Raw genomic sequence first — 25,523 nt, forward strand, 5'->3', positions numbered from 1 at the left:
GAGAGCTATGGAACTTGTGTGTATAACGTGCTTAATTCCGGCCCGTTACACATACCCCACTGTCCATGTATGGGCGGGGGAGATTGCCTGCCCATGAATTATGGGCGGTGGATACCCCCACCACATCAGCATGGGCAGGCAGGGGTATGGCTATGTGTAATGGGCCTCATATGCACTGGGTGATAAGGTGTTTAATTCACATGGCAAATAAGTTTTTTAAATTATATATATATATATATCGATGTAGTATAGAGGGGGATAGAAGCTGAGAGCCCTAATCGCCACACCTGCGAATATTTGAGGGTTTGGGTCGGCGCTCCGTGCAGGTACGGTCTCGCGCGCGCGTGTGTTTTAATGTATATTTTTGGTCGATGGTAGACTTTTTTTTTTTTTTTTTTTGGGCGGGGGTGTGGGGTGGGGTGTGTGTGTGTGTGTGTGTGTGTGTGAGACTCTTTATGCAGAGCTACAAATTCTGTCTCAATGCACTGAAATTCCACCAAAATGACTCCCGTTTCTCTTAACATCGCCTCTCATCACATTGTCTGCCTTGGAGTTGGCCTTGAAGAATTCAGGCTGTAGCGTTTTTCCCCATCTTTTGTCAGATGGGTTGACTTGATGGAAGAGCCTTTCCCATCCTACATGACACATTCCACACACATAAACTTGGCAATCTTATTGGTGTCTACTCCGGGGTCACTTGGAAGGCTGTGGCCACACAATTGGTGGCATTATACGGCAGCAATAGCCGACGACTATCTCACGACTTTATGATAAATACATGAGAGTAGGCTAGAGAAATTGTACAGCTCCAATGGCCAGTGGGGTGTGGTGCACGTGAAACAACCCATGCCTGCTGTTCACCCTATGGCCATCTCTGCTTCCTTTTTATAAGTTTCACATCAGGGCCTTTTAAACTTTGCCCTTCTAGCCATAGCCCAGTGTCCTTTTTATAAGTCTCACATCAGGGCCTTTTAAACTTTGCCCATCTAGCCGTCGCCCAGCACGCGACATCCCTCTTTCTTATCGTGGAATAAAAACGGTGAGGCAAATGCATTCTCTGGATCATGTGGTCCCAATGGGCTGCTCTAGAACTAAAGCTTCTGCTCTTTTTTTAAGGCTCTGGAGTCCGAAGCTTCGAATGAGGGGTGAGCTGCAAAAGCACCCCTCAAGGGAACACTTCTACATTAAATTCTACTATGAATGATTGATATAATGGCAGGTAGCATGGCAAAACAGCATAATTTTTTGCCAGTGAGATGTTTCAAGGTCTTTAATTGAAGCCACAAAATGTATTTGATGTGTGACAGTCCTTAGAGCTAGTCCGTGAAGGTTGAATACAATGTGGAAAGCATCAAGTGATTTGCACGAGAACAGGCTGAAGGATACTGGTAAATACAAAGTGCAGAACTTGCTTTTTTCTTGCTTTTTGAGCGAACATTATCAAGTGAACATGTACACCTTAGTTTGAGGAAAAGCTTGCAAGTTCTGATACTGGAGGTAATGCTATCAAGGATACATACAATATGAAAGATTTCTATGCCATTCCAGCACTTCAGCAGAAGGCCTTTTCGTTGGAGCGGGAGATTGCAGCTTTTCAACCACATCCACTGCCGAAGCAGATAGACATGCTAGAAAATCAGTTTGAAAATGTCTATATGTACCTGCAGCCTACGCCTCAAGATTATCAAGCAAGAAAAACTGCTGTTGACTTTGTGAATGGCTTGGTCAGAGATAAATTGTCAGGTACTATGAACGTTGCTCTCTCTCTCTCTCTCTCTCTCACACACACACACACACACACACACACACACACACACACACACAAAGAAGGGAGTGAATTTTGAGGACACACCTCAATACTCTAACCCATCAAGTGAACACATGAGTTAACAGGTTATATTCATGCACATACAACATTTGCAAGTCCAGAATATTGTGACAAGGTTAACTTCCATCCATGATCTACGGGGTCACCATAACTTTTTTCTTTCGCTCGTGCAAGGTTCTTGCATAAAATCTACATCTGAAAAACATATACAATCCCTCTCACGAGGTGAACAATGAAAAAGACCTTCATTGCTGGCCGCTTTTAGGGTTGGTGGGAAGACACTCTAATTCTACATTCCAATTAGATGATTGTAGCCTCAATTGTCCGATTTTGCACTTCCCCAAAATTGCCGCCAACCACCGGCGGTGCCACCCAATTCCACCATTGCCATTCGGCCATCGCCAGCAGAACTACCATCGTAGCTCCCCCTTTTCAAAGTTAATGTTGTTTACATCATCCTGTTTCTCATCTTCCCTCGAGCCTTCACATACCTTTTTTGTTGAAAATCGTTGGGTTTTGCCTCTCCAAAACCCACCTGTAAATTTTCAGCCAGCCCCAAAGCAGAGCTGAACCAAGTTTGTGGGTGCGTGTGGGATAGCTTCCAGAGACTCATCGAAGGTGTCCACATAAAAATCTGACACTTGGACCCCTGTCAACCGGGTAGGGGAGACTCCCTTAATTGTTGGCCTCTTTTAGAGGGAGGTTACATTTGTGGCGTTGGGGGGAAGACCCACTTTGTCTTTCCCCCCCCCCCCCCCCCCCTTGGGAAAAAGATCGTTCTATTAGTTAATGAAAAAACAGCCACAAAGGGCTCGATACAAACGCGCCTCATTTAAGGGCGGGAATCAAAAGATCACAAGGGGAAGAGAAACACTTCTCTTCCGGTTGGCCGCTCTGTGAGGAGAAGGCTATCTCATAAGGGGGAGGGGGGGGGGGGACAACCACACATATAGTCTATAATGTCAAGTGGGGTCACCACCTCTATTTGTGAGAAATGGGCCAGGCCTCCAAAGCCTCAAGAAAGCTTCCCGCCACTTCCGCATGTGGTTAGAACCTCCCTGGAGCTTCCCCACTGACCGCGGAGGGTATGAATGATATCGAGCCATATACTCTTGATGGAATTAGCCGGCGGAGTGTGAGTGCCCTCCATGGCCTCGCTGCATCTAGCCCGCCAAATGTGCCATGCTGCTATGCTACTACAAATCTCCCATCTTTGGCATGAGCCTGGTCGCCAGTGGTTAGTAGGTGGGGCTGTGATTGGTACTGCCGAAATACGATGTTGATAGACCCGAAGGGCTAGTCCTCCCCCATCCTCCTCATAAGCCTTGACTACTCTAGCCTCTATGGCCCAAGCGACCATGCTTCATGTAATGATCCGGGTCGATGCTCTGTCCATAGTGAAGATGCGGAGAATCCGCTGCCAAATCTGCTGACCCTTCAGGCAATCCCAAAGACTGTCGTTGAGACTCCTGATGGTGGCCGCATCGTGGGCAAGTAGCTGGCCGATCTCCAACTGCCTGCCAAGTACAGGCCGCCAAGCTCCTGTGCGTCGTCAACCAAAGAAAGAGGGTGATCTTTCTAGGCCGAAAGCTGTCCCAAAGCCTCTTCCAGAAATTTGAAAGGAAGCGCTGTGAGAGGCCCCGTGACTACCAATGTGCTGCTGCTGTCGGGGTGCCATCAATCTCTGGCATTTGGATCCTGCGGCCTAGTCGCGTAGAATATGCAAAGAAAGGGGCATCCAGAGTCTCCTCCCTATCTGCGTGGTCGTGCCAAGTCCACTCTCCTAGGTCCCACTGTAGGCGCATGAGAGGTCGGCACTCCCATCATATCCATAGCTGTCAAAATCTCTCTTTGGCCACCTTGGCTGGTGCTGGGTCTATGTGCCACTCCCGTGCGCGAAAACCAATCACCCTCACTCTCTACAAGGTGCCATGTAATAATCCAGGTCGATGCCCTGTCCATAGTGAAGATGTGGAGAATCCGTTGCCAAATTTGCTGAGCCTTTGTGCAATCCCAAAGACAAAGTCGTTGAGACTCCTGATGGTGGCTGCACCGTGGGCAAGTAGTTGGCCGACCTCCATCTGCCAGCCAAGTACCAACCACCAAGCTCCTGTGTGCCGTCAACCAAAGAAAGAGGGTGATCTTTTATGCCGAAAGCTGCCCCAAAACCTCTTCTAGAAATCTGAATGGAAGCGCTGTGAGAGGCCCTGTGTGATTGCCAATGTGTTGTTGCTTGTCGGGGTGCCATCAATCTCTGGTGTTTGGATCTTGCGGCCTAGCCGCGCTATATATGCAAAGAAGGGGACATCCAGAGTCTCCTCCCTATCCGCGGGGTCGTGCCAAGTCCACTCTCGCAGGTCCTGTTGAAGGCGCGTGAGAGGTCGGCACTCCCATCATATCCATAGCTGGGTCTATGTGCCACTCCCGTGCCCGAAAACCAATCACCCTCACCCTCTGCAAGGTGCAGCCACTGAAGTCCTCTAAGGGAAGCTCATATCTCTTTAGTATGCCATGGGATCCAATAGAAAAGGTGAGTAGAGCATTGATTTGCCCCGTGGACTGCCACGAGAATATCATGCATGGTAAACACACCTAGCCATATTGGGGGAGTCGGGTACGGGATAGGGGTCAGCCACTCTTGAGGGATAGTTGAGTCGATGTCAATGCTGAGCTTGGCTCTACCTCAGACCCTGCCAGGCCTCTCTCCTTCACCTTCGGGGGCAACTGCCTGTGTGCAATCCGATCTCCAAGGGACTTGGCTAGTCCTGTGCTCAAGGCGCCCCATGATACATGAGGTTGGGTCCCTAACACGCGGCCATTGGGTAAACGGATCAAGGTGTTCCAGACCAAAGGTTGCCGAAGCCGCTCCTTAGAGGCTGTCGGAGCTATCTGCCTAGGGAGTGTTAAATATAGTATCTCATGTGACATTGAGTCGTAACAAAGGAGTCGGCCATTTCACTTGTGAGGGTATATATACCCATGCCCACCCATTGTATTATTCAATCTATTCATTGCTAATATCAAAGCTGTTCGTCAACTTTTCTCTCTCTCTCTCCGCGTCAACTTCTCTCTCCTTCTCTCTACGTGTGTATGAGTGTGGCTTCCGCATGCTCGATTCTGACATGGTATCAGAGCTGAGGCTCTAGGGTCCTTGGACAAGCGCATAGAGAGGTAAGGAGAAGCTTGCGTTTTGTTTGGTGAAGCAGGTCAGCCAAGCAAGGCGAGTAGGCACGAAGCATAGGAGGTTTGCGTTTTGCTTCATCGAGCTGTTTTTCACCTGCGTTTTCAGCTTTAGTGCTGCGTTTTCTCCTGGTTGGCTGTGGGCTTGCGATTTCCTGCCCTGTTGCTGGTCGGCCAGTTTTTTAGAGCACTTTGGAGGCTGGTTTTGCTTTGGACAGCATCATAGCAGGCCAGGAGGGCACCGGTGACGCAAGGGTGGAGCCTCGGGAGTGGAATCCAGGACGCGGCCAAGACTTGCAGGTCAAAGTGCTCGAGGACTCGGGACGAGATTTCAACTGTGTTGACTGTTACAAGAGGGCGTCGGCTACGGAGAGGAGGTTTGGATCGACTGAGAAGATCTTGGACGGAGTTTATGAGATGGGTCTCCCGTGTTCAAGCAAGGACGACAAACTGAATGGCGACAACTATGCGCATTGGAACTTGATCATGAGGCTGTGGTTTAGCAGAAAAGGCTTATGGGACATTGTTGATGGCTCGGAGGAATGTCCCCGAAGGGATAGCAATCGGTTCACACGTCTTCAGGAGGAGGAGTTTCTCAAATCTCTGGTGGATTGGGATGCTCACAATGCGAAGGCGATGTCGGCGATTGCAGAATCTCTCACCAAGGAAATTTCCCTTGCCATTCAGACTTTAAAGACTGCCAAGGAAATGTGGTCAAAGCTTGCAGGAATGTTTGATCGAGACTCAACAATGCGAGCAGTAACCCTTCTCGGCCAGTTGTTTTCCATCAAGTTTGAAACCGGGACCTCTATGCAGTCACTTCTAATGAAGGCAAAGGTTATCCATGATCAGTTATCGGCTATGAATAGTGCATTAACTAGTACCCAGTTAGCTGCCTTGGTTCTTACGAAGTTGCCTGAGGAGTATGAGATGGTCTCGAGGGCATTACGCTTACAAGTCACGAAGGAAAAGCTGGAATTTGATGATCTCAGCTCTTTTCTCATTGAGGAGGAAGCAGTGCTCATTTCCCAAGGCAAGATTCGGGTTCCGAAGGATGTAGAATCGGCACATGCTGCATCGGAATCCAATAAGAAGTCTAGGAGCCGTTGTTATAAGTGCGGAAAGCGAGGGCATTTGGCTCGGGATTGCAAATCCAAAGCTAAAGCTCAAGGCTCGACAAATGACAAAGGCAAAGGCAAAGCTGACGAGGATGACAGTGATAGTGATTCTAAGAGGGATGCTACGGCGTCTGCTGGTGTGGCGAGGACTTCACTGGCACATACTCCAGCATTCTAGCTTGGTGGATGGATGCTACCACATGCTTCAGCCAGAGAGAGGCATGTGAGTGGCAGAGAGAGGGGCAGTCTGTGCTCCCGTTTTGGTGATTTGGACCCGTGTGTCGGAGTTCAAGGCACATGCATCTGGCATGGAACAGCTTGACAAATCTATGGACGTGATGTGTTCGTAGTTCATTGGTAGCAGACTATGGATGGGATGAGTTCCTAGTTCATTGTCAGAGAATTTTGGGCGTCATGTGTCGATAGTTCAATGTTCAGGAGATCTTTTGGACGTGTGTGTTCTCAGTTCAACGAATGGGGGATCATGAATGTGGAGTTGTCTGCAATTCATTATTCTATGTGGCAGCTAAAGCTCAAGATGGCATTTTCTTGTGGAGACAGGTTGATTGGTGCATTATCCGAGGTGTACCTAGCAAAGGCCATGCTAGGGTGTCCATGGTTGCATCTGCATCGACTTGGTTTCTTCATCTATGCCCACTATGAGCTACAGAGAGGGTGTTAAATATAGTATCTCATGTGACATTGAGTCGTAACAAAGGAGTCGGCCATTTCACTTGTGAGGGTATATATACCCATGCCCACCCATTGTATTATTCAATCTATTCATTGCTAATATCAAAGCTGTTCGTCAACTTTTCTCTCTCTCTCTCTCTCCGCGTCAACTTCTCTCTCCTTCTCTCTACGTGTGTATGAGTGTGGCTTCCGCATGCTCGATTCTGACAGGGAGATCCCAAGCTCGAAGCAAATCTGTCCTCAAAAGCTAGGCTAAAATCGCGGGCCCACATCTTTGTGAAAATCCATCTGGTACTTTGTGGCCAAGGGCCTGTGAGTGCAAAAGAGACCAAAGGACCAAATATATGAAAGATCAGAGCAAATCACACAGCAGTGATATGTATATGAAAGATGAAGTCCAGTACAAGAGCTCTATGTGAGACTCTGAACGAGCAGAGAAGGCTGCTATCCCAAAAAACGCAGATGACAATCCCGAAGTAAGCCTGATGTAAACGTTGATATATCCCTGATGTAGGGCTGAGATGTAAGCGCTTATGTCCTGATGGTAAAAAACGCAGAAGTAAGCTGTGGTGAAAAACGCAGATATATGCACCATGGACCAGCAGCAGCAACTCGTGATAAAACGCAGAAGATCACTGCAGATGAAAGCGTCCAGTTCAGCAGCAGCAGGGAAGGGTTCCACCTATTTGTAGGCGGCCTGTTCCAACACCAGCAGTCGGTACAGAAGGATGCTGAAGTGCTGTCCTGAAGTGGGCGATCAATCCAGCAGGAGGAGAGAGAAACGCTGATGAGCAGTCCTGTTCTGAAGTGGGCGATCAATCCAGCAGGAGAAGGAGAGTATTAGGAGGCGCCTCCTATTTATATGAAGGCAGGGTGCTGGTCGGCCAGCAGATAAATAAAATAAATGATAAAGTGGCCCTTTTTGGGCTGGGTTAAATACCCTTTTTGGGTATATTTTCACCCCCCTCCCTCTCAGACCAAAAAGGGATCATGAGAGAAGATGAGGGGAAAAAACAGCTTTGGTTGTCGAAGATGAGGATTCATGTGATTTGAGACCGGAGTAGAGGCTTCTGGGATTGGGAGGTACTAGAAGAATGCCACAATGCAAGAGGTTTACACATGCATGAATGCCCATTTTTGGGTTTTCATTCATACATGTGCCCCAAACACAAAAAATAGAATGCTGTGCATAGGGAATGCAGGATGGGAAAAAATGCAATGCAGTGGGTTTTCACACGAGCCGTGCCCTCATGGGGTTTTTATTGACTCATGTGCCCCATACCAAAATGATAAGAAATATTAAGGGAGAGGAAGATCCCCCTCTCAATGTGCGGAGGATGATGGTGGTGGACCAATGCCGATCCGATTGCGAAGATGCTCGAGAATGGGGCGGTTGACGAACTTCGTAAGGATGTCTGCATGGTTGTCTGCCGTGTGAATGTACTAGAGTTGGATGGTTCCAAGCTCAACCTGTCCCTTGGTAAAATGAAAATGGACACCCACATGCTTGGTACGGTTAGAAAAAAATAGGGTTGCCAGCAAGGGCAATCGCACTCTGACTGTCGACGAAGATGATAGAGGCGGTGTCAATGGGGATGCGCATGTCGGAAAGAAGCTGACGAAGATACATAGCCTCAGTGGTGGTGTCATAAAGGGCCCGGCATTCGACGTATGCGGAAGAACCTGCAACGGTGTCCTGCTTTTTGCTAGACCAAGAGAAAGGGACAGATCCGAGGGAGTACAAATAACCATCATGAGAATGTCGAGAATCGAGATTACCAGCCCAGTCGGAGTCCATGTAACCAGGTAGGGTGATCCCACGACTGTAGTGAAGTCCATACAAATTGGTACCTGCTAGATAGCGAACAACCCTCATTGCTGAACTCCAATGTGGCCCCTTAGGAGCATTGAAATACTGACTTAAAATGGATGTGCAATAGGAGATATCAGGACGAGAATTTGTGAGCCAGATAAGTTTCCCAACCACTTGTCGATAGGCTCACTCTTCATGTGGAGGTGAGTCCACTTCCTTTTGACAGTTTAACGGTGGGATCCAATGGAGTAGCCACTGGGATAGCACCATCAGGAAAGTAGGAAGTAATGAGTTGGAGACAGTACTTATGTTGAGACATGAAAATACCATTAGGATGTTGGATCACCTCCATGCCAAGGAAATATGAGAGAAGACCGAGATCAGTCATCTCAAAAGTTCGTCTGAGCTGTGCCATGATATCAGCCATTTTGGCTTGACGTGAACCTAAAATAATGAGGTCATCGACATACAGTACTAGGTAGGAAACCATCCCCTTGATTAGTGTAAATGTAGATATTGGGGCCATAGTGAGATGGTTGAAAACCTTGGCTGTGAAAAAATATGTCGATGTGATGATACCACGCCTGGGGTACTTGCTTAAGCCCATAAAGAGCTTTATGCAAGCGAAAGACTTTGTCCTCAAGGCCGGGGAGCGGGAAACCCGGAGGTTGGTCAACGTAGACCTCCTCTTTGAGAATGCCATTTAAAAAGGCACTCTTAACATCTATCTGATAGACTGGCCATTTGTGGTGAGCAGCCAGATTGAGTAAAAGACGGATTGTCGTCATTCGAGCAGTGGGTGCAAAGGTCTCGTCGAAATCAATGCCTTCTTTTTGGCGAAAGCCTTGCACAACAAGCTGGGCTTTGTATTTGTCCAAGGTACCACGGCTTTAAATTTGGTGCGGAAGATCCATTTGGTTCCAATGACCTTCTTATGACGAGGGCGATCCACAAGGGACCACGTGCCATGACGGTCAATGCCTTCGAGTTCTAGTTCCATAGCCTGTTTCCAGGATGGAAGTTTGATAGCATCTTTCCATGATGTTGGCTCATCATGCGCCACATAGTCTGTGGAAAAAATAGAGGCGAATGAGGCACGAGGAGCGAGTCTGGTGGACCAACGAGGACCGTCCAATGGGATATCAAGGGGAAGCATGCCAGAATCACGCATGGTTTGTTGATACCAGTGAGGTAAAGGGTCCCTGAGTGGTTGTCGGGAGGAGGAAGCCTCCTCAAGAGGTGAAGTTGTAGGTGATTGATGGGGTTCATTTGGCACAATCTGAGATTCTTGTTCAGTTGGTATGGGCAGCGGAAGGCGAAGTAAGTCGCGCTCATCAAAGACAACGTCTCGACGAACGAAAACTTTGTTTGATCGTGGATCAAAAACTTTGTAAGCCTTTGATTCAGAAGAGTAGCCCACAAAAATGAGCAACTCACTCCTTGGCTCAAGCTTGCCCCTTGTATCATTCGGAGTAGCCCAGCTGCAAAAAGCATGGAGCGTGCCATATCCATCACAGTTCGGTTCTTGTGCTCGACCACTCCATTTTGTGAGGGAGAGTTGGTGGAGGTGAGTTGGCGTTGAATGCCCTGATCTTGTAAGAACTTAGTAAATTGATGGGAGATAAATTCACCACCATTGTCACTACGAGCAATCCCAATTGAGACGCCCCTTTGATTAGTGACTAATCGAACCCATGTGGAAAAGTATTGGAAAGTGTCGGATTTATGCTTTAGGAAATATACCCACATGTACCTTGAATAATCATCAACAATCAGCATGTAGTAGAGAGATCCGTTCAAGGAAGGGGTTGGGGATTGGCCACTCAAGTCGAAATGAATCAACCTGAGGATTCCTGAAGCACGATGAGTAGCATGTTGTGGGAATGGGGAGCAATGTTGCTTGCCCATTTGACAGGGCTGATAGACAGTTTGAGGCTGGGTATACCTTCAACTAACTTGTCTCGAGATAGCTCATAGAGCGTGGCATAGGGTAGATGACCATAGCGAAAGTGCCATAGTCGTTCAATGTCGGAGGGAGCTTGGGTCACATAGGCCCGAACTTGATGAAACTCTGAACCAGTCGAAGATGGCTCAGTTAGAAAGTAGACATCCGGTACAAACCATCCTTCTGAGCTTGACCTCTGGCAACAACAAGACTGGTAGTTTCATCAATTACCTCGACAACTCGTTTGTTGAAGTAAACACCACGATCAAGTTGGGTCAGCTGGGATACAGAAAGAAGGTTGAGACCTAAATTAGGGACAAGATAGACATTGTCCAAGGTAGCCTGGTTGGGGCCAGTGTTGGTGTCAAATAAGACAGTGCCAATGGATTTTATGGGCATCATTGTGTTGTTGCCACAACGAACTTCTCCCTTAACGGGACGCTGAGAGATGAAAATGTCAGCATTGCGTGCCATATGGTGAGTAGCTCCACTGTCAACTACCCAAGTGACAGGATGACCACAGGGAAGAGTTGGATTGGCCTCAATGATAGGCACAGAAGGATTGTCAGGTAACTGACAGATCTGAATGAAGGTAGAGGCTTTCCCCTGCGGATGGCCTCGTTTAGGCCTTTGTTTCTTCTTCTTTCTGGAGTAGTGTTTAGAATCAACCTTAAATGTGACCTGAGCAATATTGGCCGAGGGGTCGGGATGAGGTGTAAGGGAAGACCAGTCAGACATCTCTTCAAGGATGGTGAAAGAAACTGACTGGGAAGGTGGGGCTTGAGCAACCTGACTAGTGGATCGCCACTGAGAGGAACGCGGGCAAGTAGAACCATTGCCTTGTTGTTGGGTCCTTGGAGGGGAGCCTGGCAGAGTAGGTGCTGGATAACTACCCCCTCTGGATCTCCAATTTGGGGCATTGCTACCACCTTGGTTGTTTTGGCGGGTGGAGGTAGTGGGGTTGGACGTGTTGGCTCTATTTCCCTTGGCTTTAAAAACACACTCATCATCGAAATGTCCAGGCATTTGGCAATAAGTGCAAAATCTATTATTTTTGGGAATATTTTGCCAGTGGGGAATGGGTGTTGAGGTAGGATTTTTGGAATCAGTATTGTTGCCGGGAGGTTTGCCTTGATTTCCTAAGTTGTTGCTCCCTTTCCCTTGCTGTCCTTTTTGAGTAGAGGTGGTATTGGACACAAGGGCCCCCTCTTGATTGGAGGAAGAGGATGATTTCTTGGGATGAAATTGGTCATGCAACCGAGCAAAGCGCAAGAGTTGGCACTCACACTCATATAGGTTAGGCATAGGTTCTAAACTAATGGTCTGTGTGACAAAAGTAAAGAAGCTAGGCGGCAACTTGTTTAGTAAGGTGATAACCTGATCTTCCTAGGACTTGGCCGAACCAGTGGTGGCATACTCGGCATTAAGGCACCGATATTTAGCAACTTTGACGGTCAGGTCATCCCCTTCTTTGATAGAGAATTTGAATTTGATGCTCAAGATCAATGCGACGCGTGTGATCACGTGCGGCATATCTCTTTGCAAGGTGTGCCCATCTGTTAGAGACATAGGGGAACTACTGGAGTTGAGAATGAAACTCTGGCAAAAGGCCTTGCATGAGCTCCACTATAGCAGTGGCATTTCTAGCTTCCCAATGGCTGATGACTTCAAGAGGTGCTAGGGAAGGGTGGGGTTTTGGTTCAAATCCCTTTACTAGGTCTAGGAACCTTGGGAAGTGAAAACGTGTTCCATAAGATTAGCCCAAGTTGTATAATTAGACCCGTTAAAATGGGTCTTTTCTGTGAAAGCATTTCTGGACATAGAAACATGAAAGGAAGATGGTGGGGGAGTCCAGGATGGCTGGTGCCCATATCTGGAGTGTAACTTTTGAGGAGGGAAACCAGAAAGTCCACCAGGACCAGGCATAGGTGTAGGACCTGTCAAGGGTGCTCCATAAGATGGAATAAAGTTTTGGGTACTCACTGCTCAGCATAGGTGGAATACCTGGTTGAGGCACAAACCCTGGAGAGGGCACATAATTGGGAAAAACACCAGTGCCAGAGATGGGTTGGTAAACCACCTGATACCCCGGAATGCTGGGTGGTACCGCAGTGCCAGAGGGCGTAGTTGTGAAAGATAACTGGGATGGGTAGAACCCATACGCAGGACCCAAAGGAGGTGCAGGCAATGACAACTGCATGCCAACACTAGTAGAAAGAGATATGGGTTGGGAGGGAGGGTTTTGTGTTTGAATTTGAGCAGTATTCCATAACACATTAGGAGTAGGAACAGAAAGTGAACCAGAGGAGAAAACAATGTTACCTCCTTGAACACCAGAAGTCGGAGAGTGAATTATACTCCTAGACCCTCCTCTGTTTGGGTTCACAAAATGCCAGGGATCAAGGGTAGTTGATGGTACCGTTTGTTGAACCTGTGCTATAGAAGAAGATACCCAGGTAGAGTTAGGAACATACGTACTAAAAGGCACATACGAACCTGATGTAGTCACCGACAGGGATGATGATGGATCTCCGAACGACTGAGGAGGTACGCGTCCTTCCTGAGAAAAAGTCCCATACTGAAGTCCAGTTTTTCGGCTAGGATGAGAAGCAGAGCTATCCAGTTGAGGCTGAATACCCGGGTCCAATATTGGCACACTGGCTGTGGGCATGTATCCTCCTCTAGAAGTAACGGCTGATGAGCTCGGAGAAGAAAAACCATATGCCAAGGGTGTAGAGGGTGAGTGGGTAAAAATAAGCTGGTCGTTTCCCAATGAAGACCTTGAACAGGGCTCTCTAGTGAATGAGGAGTCCCATCCTCCGTGTGATCTATATCAGAATAAGGAGAGTCAATATCTGGTATGAAAGGCTGATCCTCCGGAATCGAAGGTAGACGAGCCATGCTGTGTACTCTCGAGGTCTTCAATCCTTTTGCTCACGATAGCTCTGATACCATGTGAGTGCAAAAGAGACCAAAGGACCAAATATATGAGCAAATCACACAGCATGCAATGGTGATATGTATATGAAAGATGAAGTCCAGTACAGGAGCTCTATGTGAGATTCCGAACGAGTAGAGAAGGCTGCTGTCCCAAAAAATGCAGATGACAATCCCGAAATAAGCCTGATGTAAACGCCGATATATCCCTGATTTAGGGCTAAGATGTAAGCGCTGATGTAAGCGCTTATGTCCTGATGGCTGCTGATGTAAAAAACGCAGAAGTAAGCTGTGGTGAAAAATGCAGATATATGCACCATGGACCAGCAGCACCAGCAACTCGTGATAAAACGCAGAAGATCACTGCAGATGAAAGCGTCCAGTTCAGCAGCAGCAGGGAAGGGTTCCACTTGTTTGTAGGCGGCCTGTTCCAACACCAGCAGCCGGTACAGAAGGATGCTGAAGTGCTGTCCTGAAGTGGGCAATCAATCCAGCAGGAGCAGGAGAGTATTAGGAGGCGCTTCATATTTATATGAAGGCAGCATAAGCAGTCGGCCAGTAGATAAATAAAATAAATGATAAAGTGGCCCTTTTTGGGCTGGGTTAAATACCCTTTTTGGGTATATTTTCACACAAGGCCTCCTAGACTTGGAGTGCGGGCTGAAATCTGGGCCAAGAGGAAATCCTTCCAGGGCTCACCACTGAGAAGGAATCCTCTAATAATCAGCTTGCCCAACAGGGCGCGACTTTGAATAGCGGCGTCAATGAGACCTGGCAACCAAGATAGCGAACTGGAGTGCCCCTCAGAATCCACCGGAAGGCCTTAACTGGGCAGCAAGTTGGGGCGGGTGTAGAGCCTACATGACTTGTGCTAGTTGATATGTGCTCATGATGCGTGGGAAAAAACCTCGATTGCCTCTGCGAATCTCTAGAGTTTCCCCACATCTCCAGAAAGACCCACTTTGTCTACTTGTAGTACCAATTGATCCCATTTCACCTCCAAACAACAAAGGTTCAGACTTCAGTTGCAAAAAAAGTTGCTCTATGTTCTTGCATAGCCTTGGAATTGACATGTAAGGGGCTCCTATTGGCCATGGAGGGTGTGTGAGATGTGTCCATTTGGTATGAACGGGAGATGTCACCAATAGGGACACTACAAGAATAGCCTCTCATTTGAATGTGACTAGTAGGAACAATATGGTGATTGATGTCTTCTCTAGATTGTGAATGGTATGAGTTTAGGTGGAGATGCGAATGATTGGGCAATGGTTGCTAATGACAATTGAAGATAATGTTTTGTAAGATGGGAGTTTTACGTTTGTGCATGCATGAGGTGTCACGTATGCTCTCCCGAGTGTGATGTGGACATGCTCATACCCATTGGCCAACTCAGAGGTGGAGTACATGTTTGGATTCATGTGTTTGTAAGGGCTATTGTGCCAAAGCATTGTAATAGTTCTATGTTTGTGAATGCACGAGGAGCTCTTCATTGTGGTTCATGCATGATTGCAAGTCAATGTGAACGTATGAAGGGAATTCTATGCATGGACATTAGGCATGATTAATTGAGTGATTTATTTATAAAGCTGAAAGAAACTGACTATTTTGGGTGCCTAGAGAGAATACCACAAACAACAAAATCTTCCACAAGATAAAGAGCTCAATGCAAGAGAGATGAAGAACAATACTGAATTATTGTTTGCAAACCGAACTACAAACTGATGGCATGTGTCCACCCGGAGCTTTGATGGATATCTAGGTAGGCTCTGTGACCGAGGATGTCTTTCACTAGCAAGGGCACATAATGCTGTGAATATAGATCTAAACTCGATGATCTCAATATAATCGAGAGGCTGCCAAACGCTTCTATCTATTGTAGCTAGGGTTGGTCATATCGTAGGTTGGCCACCCTATGACTGGTCCAGAAAGAGAGAAAGTTATATTAAACGTCTTCATGAAGCACTAGGGGCACATCATCGTCCAGTAGAGGGTACTTGCCTTTCAAGTATGTTGAGCATGGGGCTACTGACTATGGCCGAGAGTTTCCCTTCTGTCACGGTAGGTGAGAAGGTGGTGTTGTGGTGGTGGAGCATGTCTTGGATCTGGAGTTCATGGGAGGATTGTGGTTGGCGTCCCATGGGCTGGGGACATTGGCTATGTCGAAGTGCACTCCTCGGGGACGGGGCGGAGCTGAGGTATCTTATGGTGGACCCATGGGGTCCACTATGCCGGTATCCTGATTCCTCTCCTTGGGCCTGGAAGAAACTAGTAATGGTTGGCTGGCGAGAAAGGAAGGGTGGTGGCTGTGGCAGACACTCTCTTAGGAGTGTTTCTTTATGTGTGCGAAGCTCCAGTAGGAGTCGTCCCAGGCAACGCTGGTCCGGGAAGTCCATGATCTTGGATAATGGGTCAAAACCCTCATGGTGCCTCCCGCAGATCTCATAGTACACTGGGCAATGACAGTTATAGTGCTCCTTTGTCTCGACCTGTGGCATAATTTGCAGATCCTCTCCTCCCGAGGTCTCTGTATGACTGGGAGGATACCCGTAGTTGGCCAATTGCGATCCTCATGGCATGTGACATGTGAATACCCAAGTAACCTGGTTGCTGGATGTAGCCATCCACTGTGAGCCTGAGGAAATGATCTCTATAGAAGTGCATCTTTGGTGGGAGCTCCGAAGGTGCGACGTCCCCATGGGAGATCCAGAGAAAAGAGGAGTCCAAGCAGTACTAAAGAGGCGGGAGGTGGTCCATTTGGAGCCTGTGTCCTGAAAACCAGGTGGAAACTCGGGCATACCATGCTCCAGTGTCACCCTCATGTGCAAGTTGCTGAGCGGACTCCAAGGCAAGCCTCCGGTATTTGTGGGGACCGAATCGAGCACATCATCTGAGTGCAACAATATTAGACTGAGGTGGTCTAGGTGTTTGTTTGGGCTCCTCAACTCGAAGACAAGGTGTCCTGGGAAGATCTTCTTCTACCCTAGAAAGCTGTCTATTTGCTTACATGTATCCTACTTGGCATGGTGAATCCGAGTGCGTAAATTGGTCATCGATGGGCGCCCAGACATGCTTTTAACACACAAGGGATACTCCTCATAATGGGAGCCTTACGAAATAAAGCAACTTGTCACTTGCACAGTTACAGTGAGGAGGATGTAGCATCGAATTCCAACATTGGTATCCACAAATAATAATATGTGGATATCTTTTGGATACGTTTTATCTAGTCATGCATAGTTGGCCAACCAGCCAACCCTAGCAATTGATCAGCTCTTTAGCTACTATACAAGGGCACATCAAGGGTCATTATAGGACATCATTATAGAGTATGGAGAGCTAAGGTATTTGGATCGTTTCTTGGTTGGAGGAGAGCACAACTTACATTGCATGGTAGATTTGCATAACAAGTCTTAGTATAGATCATGAACTCATTGTATATATTTGTGTTTTGGCAATATACAATAAATAGTCTAGGTCTCTCTGGTCTCATCTATTTTATGGTTTGCTAATATGGATTAGCCTTAATCGTAGCTTTGTGAAGCATCAACCAAGTCTTGCTTTCGTAGGTATGTTACAAGCATCAACCAAGTCTTGCTTTCGTAGGTATGTTACAAGCGTACACTGCCATCCTTCTTGGCTACCATGCAGTAACTCAATGTGATGGTCCAATGTCTACACCAACCAACCTGATTTCATACATGGACAGGCCCTGGAAGACACCAACCTGATTTCATACATGGACAGGCCCTGGAAGACACCAAGATGCCCAAGAGATGGAGGATGTACAAGTTTTGGGAATGGGGGATTTATCTACCATGCAGTAACTCAATGTGATGGTCCAATGTCTACACCAACCTGATTGCATACATGGACAGGCCCTGGAAGACACCAAGATGCCCAAGAGATGGAGGATGTACAAGTTTTGGGAATGGGGGATTTATCTAGTACAAATAACTTGGTGCCCGGAACCACACTTATTTAAAGTGTGGGAGGACAAATTATTAAGTGGGCACTCTGTGTTTTTAAAAGCGTTCACATTCACTTATCAAGGGTGGCCAAATTATAAGCTGGACAGTCCGCAAGTAATAGTTTTCACATGCTTATGGCTGGATATTATAATATGGAATTTCAACAAAAAATTACCTTGCAATTTTGTAATTTGTATCAGGGTTTTTGCACTCAAAGCTCGCATCTTTGGATAATCCCGTTGATGATGGCCCCTCTAGTTGCATTCAAAGCATAGGTCCTCTATAGTACTTGGCCGGGCTTTGGTCCTGCTCCTCTAGAGCGCTATTTCTTAGGATCATTGTGTGATTGACTGGGAGTGGGGGTTCCAGTAAATCCCCATTCTGTGTCCTGGATGGGTTTGTGGTTTTTTGGGTTTCCTACAAGTTCTTCACCCACCCTTTCAATGCAGCAAGAAACCATACCCAAGTCAATACTTGAATAGGAATGACTGATATCTGAGACAGAATCAGATATCTGAAAGACATTGTCCATATACCGATGTAACCAATGGGAAAGCGTAGTTATAGGCATTTCGTCCAATTATATAATATCGTCCCAAGATATAAATTCTGAGAAGACATATTCTCCAACCATGATTCCATATAAAATACAAATCTTGATCCTCATAGCAGGAATATCCACACAAGCACTTTCCCATAGCTATTCTTGGCTGCAGCGAAAGTGTTTCCTTGAAACAACTTGAGAAAAACATACAAAATTCTCCTTGTTCAAGTATACATTGGTTAGGTGTTCAAAAACACTTAATTCGAAAGCATAACAAGCAGAAAAACTTTGAAACAACAATCTTGACCTTCTCTAGAGCAGGATCTTGAGTAGCTGCAACTAGTTGTATATGAGTAAGGAAATGATTTTGTTTTCTTAACATGTCTTAATGTTAACACTCTTTAGCAACCTGTTGTGTAGCTGCAACTAGTTGTATATGAGTAAGGAAATGATTCTGTTTTCTGAACAAGTCTTAATGTTAACACTCTTTAGTTTGAATAATGGCAATTATGTAGACATGAGCATGTGTAGAAATGTTACAGTTGAGTAGCTTTCTTGTTACTTAATGAAGTGAGTTGACTTACTTGCAGTCGGTGATGTCAAGAAATGGTATGGTGTTTGCCATGCAAGAGCATTTGGCTCTTTCACAATGGACATGTTCACACCAACCAGTGATTTGGACATCTCTTTAAATGTGGAACATGGGGTGGAAGCCTTCACACGCGAGGAGAGAGTAAAAGTTTTGAAGAAGCTGACAAAATTGCTTTATGGCTTGCAAGCTTGTAGGTGGAAATTTTCTGAATTAATTATTAGTGTTGTATGCCATGGCTTTTGCACGTATGCATTTTTTGTGTATGCACTGTAGCAGCCTTTTGACGGAGTAGTCTTGCGATACATGTTTGCTAGGTGGACTTGTACGCGATATACAACCTGTTCTGAAGGCCAAAGTGCCAGTGGTGAAGTTTATGCATTGCAAGACGGGGATAGAGTGTGACATCTCGGCTGAAAACCGAGACGGGATAACAAAGTCAGAATTTTTGCGCATTTTCTCGTCGATTGATCCGAGGTTCCGCAAACTGTGTTTTCTGGTTTGTGTTACTTTCTGTAGCTTTTTTCTTTCTTCTGTCTGTAGCTTTTTTCTTTCTTCTGATGGACTTGCTATTCTTGAGCTCCATTCTTGTTTCGAGGATGGTGCACGAGGGTGGCTGCTCATGGATGGGCAACCAAGCCCATTCTTGCACTCTGTTCTTGTTCTGATGATGTGCGGGGAGTAGCTGCTCCTGGAGGGGCAACCAAGCCCCCCACTTTTCCGGGTTTCATGGGCTGTTGTGTAAAGGGCCTTAGCAAAATTCTTGATTTTTTATTGAGTGGGTCTTTGTACACCAACGAACCTGAGCTTGATGGGCTGAGACAAAAGCATGAAAGGCTCCTGTGATAGAGGATGTAAGCTTTTCTACTTAAAGCACTTGTCTTTGGTGTGGTATGCTGCAGATGAAGGCTTGGGCTAACGTGCATGGGATTAACAGCTCAAAAGACCATACATTGAACTCATTAAGCATCAGCTTACTTGTCGCGTTTCATCTGCAGGTACTTAGAATTGCTACCTCTGTCTCAAATTTTTTCCTGTTAAATGTGCTCTTGGTGCTTATGGCATTGCAGTGGGCTAGCATTTCAAATGGAATAATTTGCAGGCGGTCGCCGACGACAGATCACAAGTACTTAGCGTCTTGGCTGTGTTCAATTCTGGATCAAGTTTAAGTGTGCCACAATTGCTTATGAGTGTGCTCCAAGGAAGTCCCTTCTTGTTGAGAGATTTTACTGCTTACTAAGAGGCTTGGTGACATGGCTCTACTTTTGGGAGCCGCCATGTTTTGCTTACTGAATTTCCAGTGATTGGTCTAGCCAAGAAAGGTCAGGATTGCCACTCTATTCCTTGGTCTTTGGAGCTGGAATCTCATTGCAGCCTTCTTGATCCCAAACAAGAGTCTTTCTCTTACCAGATTTCCCTTATGTGGCTGGACGGCTCAACCATACGCCCGTGGCTGGAGTTTTTGAGGAAAGGAGAGGGTTATGGTTGCAAAAAGACGGGACATTACTATGTGTGGACAGAAGACGTGCGGGGGGGTGGGGGGGGGTGGGGAGGGGAGGGTGGGGGGGGCGTGGGGGTGGAAAGAAGCAAGAAAACAAAACACCTCAGCCTAGTCTCAGCCTCCTCCACCTTTGGTTGAGAGAAGATGGGAGTGTGTTGGTTTAATGACGGATGAAAGGGTGCCTTGAGCAACTCACGGACGGGAGATGACATTGTAGCAGCTCTTCACACATGCACAAGATAGATGTCCCATCTTACAAAGCATTGACTTCAATTGCCCTTTTTCATGCATTTTAGTGACCATTCACAGGCATTCGAGTTGCCCATTTATAGTTTTGTCCCCCAGTCACATGCATCTCATTGTGGGCTCATACTATTCACAATACAAATGCGATAGGTTCAATTTGGACTCATACCATTCACAGTCTAAATGAGACATCACTGTAGTGTCCCTACCGGTGACACTACCAGGCTACATACCCATGGACAAAAATTGCTCTCTTTAATAAAACAAGAACCTAAATCTCTTCACATATAGTGGCTATTCATGTTACAAAGACATTATATATGTTTTGATAGTTGTGATCCATATCCATGTTTTGACCTTTTTTCCTTCCGACTAATACAGACAAGGATACCAGCAATACTTCCTCCATTTTCAGCCTTACTGAAAGGTCAGTCTCTATATCTTTTCTTGTTGATTCTTTATCATGTAAGTCCACCAGTGGAATAGATCAAAATTTTCCAATATGCTGAGCATGGTAGGGTTATGTATATGGCCTGGCTGCCCTTGTGATGTGATGATGAGCATGTTGCCACCCAGCAGGCGAGGAGGTTAAAAAGAGCAAGGCTATGGTCCACTGGGCATGATGCAACATAATTTTTGGAATGGGCAGGTGTGGAATCATTGACAGCATCAAATGCTGTTTCTTTGGTTGAAAATCAAGCACATAAATACAAGGATTTTGGGAGAAAAAACAAAGAAAGTGTTGGCCAATTATTTAACTCGCTTCTAATGCAGGTAAGGAAAGTTGAAACTTGGTTTTGTTGCTAAAAAAAAAAAATCCATATAAAGAATGTCATAAATGTTAGGCTGGATACACAGTGTGCCTGCCTGTCCCTGCATGCTCATCACACAGGTGCTGTAAGCAGCCCTGTCACACACCACCCTGGCCACAAGTTAGTGTTAACATTCACAGTTCCTGTAGTGTTGGTATACAGTTTGCACACAGATCCCCCTCTGGAAAAAAGTGAAGGTCATCAGAACAGCAGGAAATGGCCTGCTTGAAGTAAGGAGCCCATGATGGGAGGCTGCAGTTACAGAGGAAGCACGGGCATGTGAAGGGATTGTACCAGCCTGAATGGCTCTGCTGATTGGTTAGACAAGAGGTGCCCGTCCCTTTTTTGGGGTTGGTTTCCCTCCTGTTGGCAGGCCAAATGCGGTGGTCGCATCAGCAATGGGTTTGATGGGCGTACATCAAGGTGCCTGAACCCACAACGTCACCTGATTGGTGCCTCATATCCTCAAGATGGCAGGCCCGCAGGCATGGTTGTGTGTGTGTATCCAGCTGTAGTCTTATTGGGGAAAAGAGATTAAAACACTTTTAGGATTGTCATGAGATGCTGCTGTTTTCATCAATACTCTTGAGTAAAAACGGAATCCTAGCTGAGCACAATCTTCTGGATCCTAGCTTTTCTTCTCTCAACTCTCAACAGAGCAGCAACAGCAACCTATTGGCAGGTTGCAAGTTAGCAGGGTCTGCATTCTTGCAATTGTGGCTGTAATTTTCAGAGTGGTAAAAGCTGTTGCCTTCCCGGGTCTTTGGTGTATGAGAGGACGTAGCTCTGTTGGTCTTTTCAGTGGGGCAGAGGGCTGGTAAAGGGTGGTTGTGCACTCTGCATAGATATCCAGTTGATCCATCCTGGCAACTTTGGATATAGAAAGAAAAGATAACTTGCCAGGGTTTGACAGGTGCTGGCGGAACCCTGGTACCCCTTTTAGGCACTCATAGAGGTTGGGACATGAGATTCATATTCAGCAGCATGGTCAGATTCCCATAGACTGTCAGTAGCTAACACATGCATGAGAAATGAGGCCCATGGTGAGGTTTGGAGGTGCCCCTGATTGACCAAGTGGATAAACAAAGTGCCCTTGAAGTTTCTCTGTTGTCTCATGGATCTACAAAGTAGGCTTACCTCACCAAATGGTTTGAGAGGGGTGGAAATTGTGAAATTATAAAAAATTGTCTGTGTGCATGCATACTTCCACACACGTACACATTCATATGAGTGTGTGTGTACCAATATTCATTCCAGTTCACCTCAAGCCTCTTTTCTTGACCATGTGCATCCCCCTTCCCAAACACCTCTCTGCATGTTCATACACTATGCTTATGAATTCTATAAATTTGATGAAATGGCATTTTCACGAACCGTTTTCCCTCTGTTTCGATCTCTCTCTCTCTCCATTACCATTTCCTCAAATACCTGCTGTACTCTGCTCTGCTCCTGTGTTGGGCAACTATGGTGCGCGTGCGCACACATGCTCTGCTCCTGTGTTGGGCAACTATGGTGCGTGTGCGCACACATGTATGTTATGCATAACCTGACTAGTAATAAGATATAATTGCAGTGTGTGCTGTTTGAGTAACAAATTAATCATTTACTTGTGCAGCTGTTGGCTGTGAAAGACTTGTGGCAGCAAGGACTCTGTGCGAGCACGTATGACGGGACATGGACTTCAGCATCTGAGCCAGGCTGGATTTTTGTAAGCTTATGTCTTTCACACCTACAATCGCTTTGTGAATATCAGGATAACGAAGTTTAATTAAAACCATTGGAAGCTATGGGAAACAGATGAAACGTGAGGAGCATCTATTCCAAGTTCAAAACATTTCAACGGGGGGTTCTGTTGTCAATCCTGCTCCTGGTGCCTTGTTTGGCTGCCTGCTTATCTCTCCTAGAATGACCTCTCCCTTGGCCTGGTGCTCCCATTGCCCCCCCCTTCTGCTGCTGCATGCTTGACTATAGCTGCTTGCTAGCCCTTGTAGGCTTCTCTCTATCTGCGATTTTTTTTTTGGCTTTTTTTTTGGGGGTATTGCCTGCTTTCCTATCAGCTCCCCTCAGTGTCTCAGTCTTCACGGTAGCCTTCCATTTTCTCTCCTCTGTCAGGTCGGCTTGGTTGCATTTACAAGAGCTCTTTGTTGTTTTCCCATGAGGGGATTACCATGGTGGGTGCTTTGACCATTCATATGATAAATTTTACAGGCAGATTTCGAGCTTTGCTCCTTCACGAAGGTGTGCATAGATGGAAGGTGGCACAGTAGTTGGGCTTCTCCTTTCTTACATTCAAGAGTAAAGTCCAAAGTTGCATGAAAACCTGTTTCATAGCTTTGAAGCACTACAAAATCCTAAACCCTGACCAAGCTGGGGGGTTGATGGTTAGTCTTCTATGGGCCTTCAGAGAGGGCACAGCTGAGGGGAGTGTGACCCTCCTCATCAGCCGACTTTGCAACAGGTTTTACATGATTGGTGGCAATTGAAGTTGTAAGGTGCGTCTATATGGAAGGGGGCACAGTAGTTGGGCTTCCCCTTTTGTACATATAAGAGAAGTCCAAAGTCAAATATTCATAGCTTTGAAGCGCTACAAAACCCTTAACCCTAACTAAGCATGAGGGTTGATGAGCCCTTTATGGATCTTTATAGAGGGCACAGATGAGGGGAGTGGGACCCACACTCAGCCCACTTCACAACTGGGTTTTTACATGCTTGGTGGTGGTTGGAGTCATCCCTTCACAAAGTGAGCCCCTCGTATGAATCTTGGTTTAGAATGGGTTGGCGTGCACTCCAGTTGGCTCGCACTTGTTGCATTGGTTGTAATGTCCAACAAGCTATCTGTAAGTAGATCATGCATACGTGCATCACACGTTTGTGTGCTGGCGCGTGCGTGTGATGAAGTTTGAAATCTTTCAAACTGCCAAGGGATGGTTTTATTTACTCGATCATGATGGCGGATGCAGGTAGAGGACTTCACAGCTCTTTCACAAAATGCTGCACGAGCTGTGAATGTGGGTGGATTTGATGCCATCTACAGCTGCTTTAATGAAGCATTCATACAGCTGAAAAGCTACATGTTGGGTGCATACAAAGCCGAGTTTTTGAGGTCTCTATTGTTTAATCCTCACATGAAGGCCTTAGCGAACCAGAATAAGAGGCGCCTGGGAAATACTGAGATGGAACTTGTCGCAGGTCAACAGGAACAAGGCTATCTGATTAACCACTACTTGTCTAAGGATGAAAGAGGTATCTCCAATCCGGCCTCCTGGATTGCTCATGGGGAAAGACATGGACGTGTGCTTGTGGATCGTGATGCTGTGATGAGAAGGGAACATTTGGCATGGATGGCTCAGCTGTCCACCGACAGATATCCTGTTCATACTGCAAACACTGGCCTGTTAGGCGAGCATCCGGCCAAGCGGATCAAATTGCAGCAGTCAGTTCTTGGTGACAGATATTTCCCTGCATTAGCTGGTCCGCAAGCTCGGCAGAGTGAGCTTGCTTTCTTGCCATTTCAAAGGCACCCTGGAACTCTATTGAGAGAGGATTTTTTACGGCCCATGTGGAACAACAGTATGCTGCAAGGTGGTGGGCAAGGGTTCTATGCTCTTCCTGAAACTAGCATTGGGCGGGAGCAGGGGCAACCTGCAGGCAAGCAAGGCCTGCCTCAACCTGCCCAGTCACAGAAGGCATCTGAGTTTAGGTTTGATGCAGACAGGGCAGTGAATCCTACATATACAGGGACACATCAGGTACTGCCAGCAGCACTGGCTAATTATCCGAATGGCCTGTATAATGAGAGTCAAAAAGCATTGTATCACGATCTGTATCGAAGCCGTGTATCGCTGTATGGATACAGCCCCAAATTGAATGACTGATACTGAGATTGTAACTGCAAGGACGGGAATGACCCTCACTCGCAGTACTTCTTCTTTATGTGATGATATGCCTGCTGTGGTTTTTGCCATCAAATTAGGTAGCCTAATCTAACCTTCTCCCATCTAATTTTACAGTAATCTATGTAGGGAGAAGCAATCAAAACATTCCTTTGTTACTCCTAAAACACCACTTCCTACCACTTTCTTAGTTCTCTTGCCCCATTTCCTCTTTTGAACCAACATCAAGCATTGTCAATCTAACTCCTTCCATCTGAATCAACATCAAGCCTACCTCGTCTCATGTGAAACAGTATTAAGCATTGCCTAATTTGCATTTTACCGGCTTATAATCATGCCAAATCCTGTCTAATTAAGGCAGCCCAAAATTCAATTGAAGTGTTAATAAGCATTGTAGTAGTAAGACCAGGCATGCAAGAAAAGTGGGCATATGCTTATTCAACCCTCATCTGAGCC

The 25,523-nt window shown here is 46.4% G+C and overlaps 1 protein-coding gene across 4 annotated transcripts; it reads left to right on the forward strand.

The window, feature by feature from the left end:
• The first annotated feature begins 76 nt into the window (after positions 1-76).
• LOC147613519 (uncharacterized) lies at positions 77-25,257 on the forward strand. Of its 4 annotated transcripts, XM_086781491.1 has the most exons (11): positions 298-326; positions 1,117-1,219; positions 1,308-1,388; positions 1,549-1,743; positions 18,617-18,808; positions 18,933-19,114; positions 19,518-19,613; positions 20,744-20,789; positions 21,012-21,136; positions 22,790-22,882; positions 24,135-25,257. In XM_086781491.1, exons 3-11 carry the CDS (start codon positions 1,340-1,342, stop codon positions 25,047-25,049), a joined length of 1,893 nt encoding a protein of 630 aa, XP_086637617.1. In that variant the 5' UTR covers positions 298-326; positions 1,117-1,219; positions 1,308-1,339; the 3' UTR covers positions 25,050-25,257. The 4 variants fall into 4 exon arrangements, with proteins under 4 accessions (XP_086637616.1, XP_086637619.1, XP_086637617.1 ...); XM_086781490.1 differs by lacking the exon at positions 1,117-1,219 and having other exon boundaries at positions 77-326; XM_086781493.1 differs by lacking the exons at positions 1,117-1,219; positions 18,617-18,808 and having other exon boundaries at positions 221-326.
• The last annotated feature ends 266 nt before the right edge of the window (positions 25,258-25,523 follow it).

The sequence above is a fragment of the Cibotium barometz genome, chromosome 43, assembly GCF_041138505.1.
Source record: "Cibotium barometz isolate CiBa-2024 chromosome 43, ASM4113850v1, whole genome shotgun sequence".
Taxonomy (NCBI): domain Eukaryota; kingdom Viridiplantae; phylum Streptophyta; class Polypodiopsida; order Cyatheales; family Cibotiaceae; genus Cibotium; species Cibotium barometz.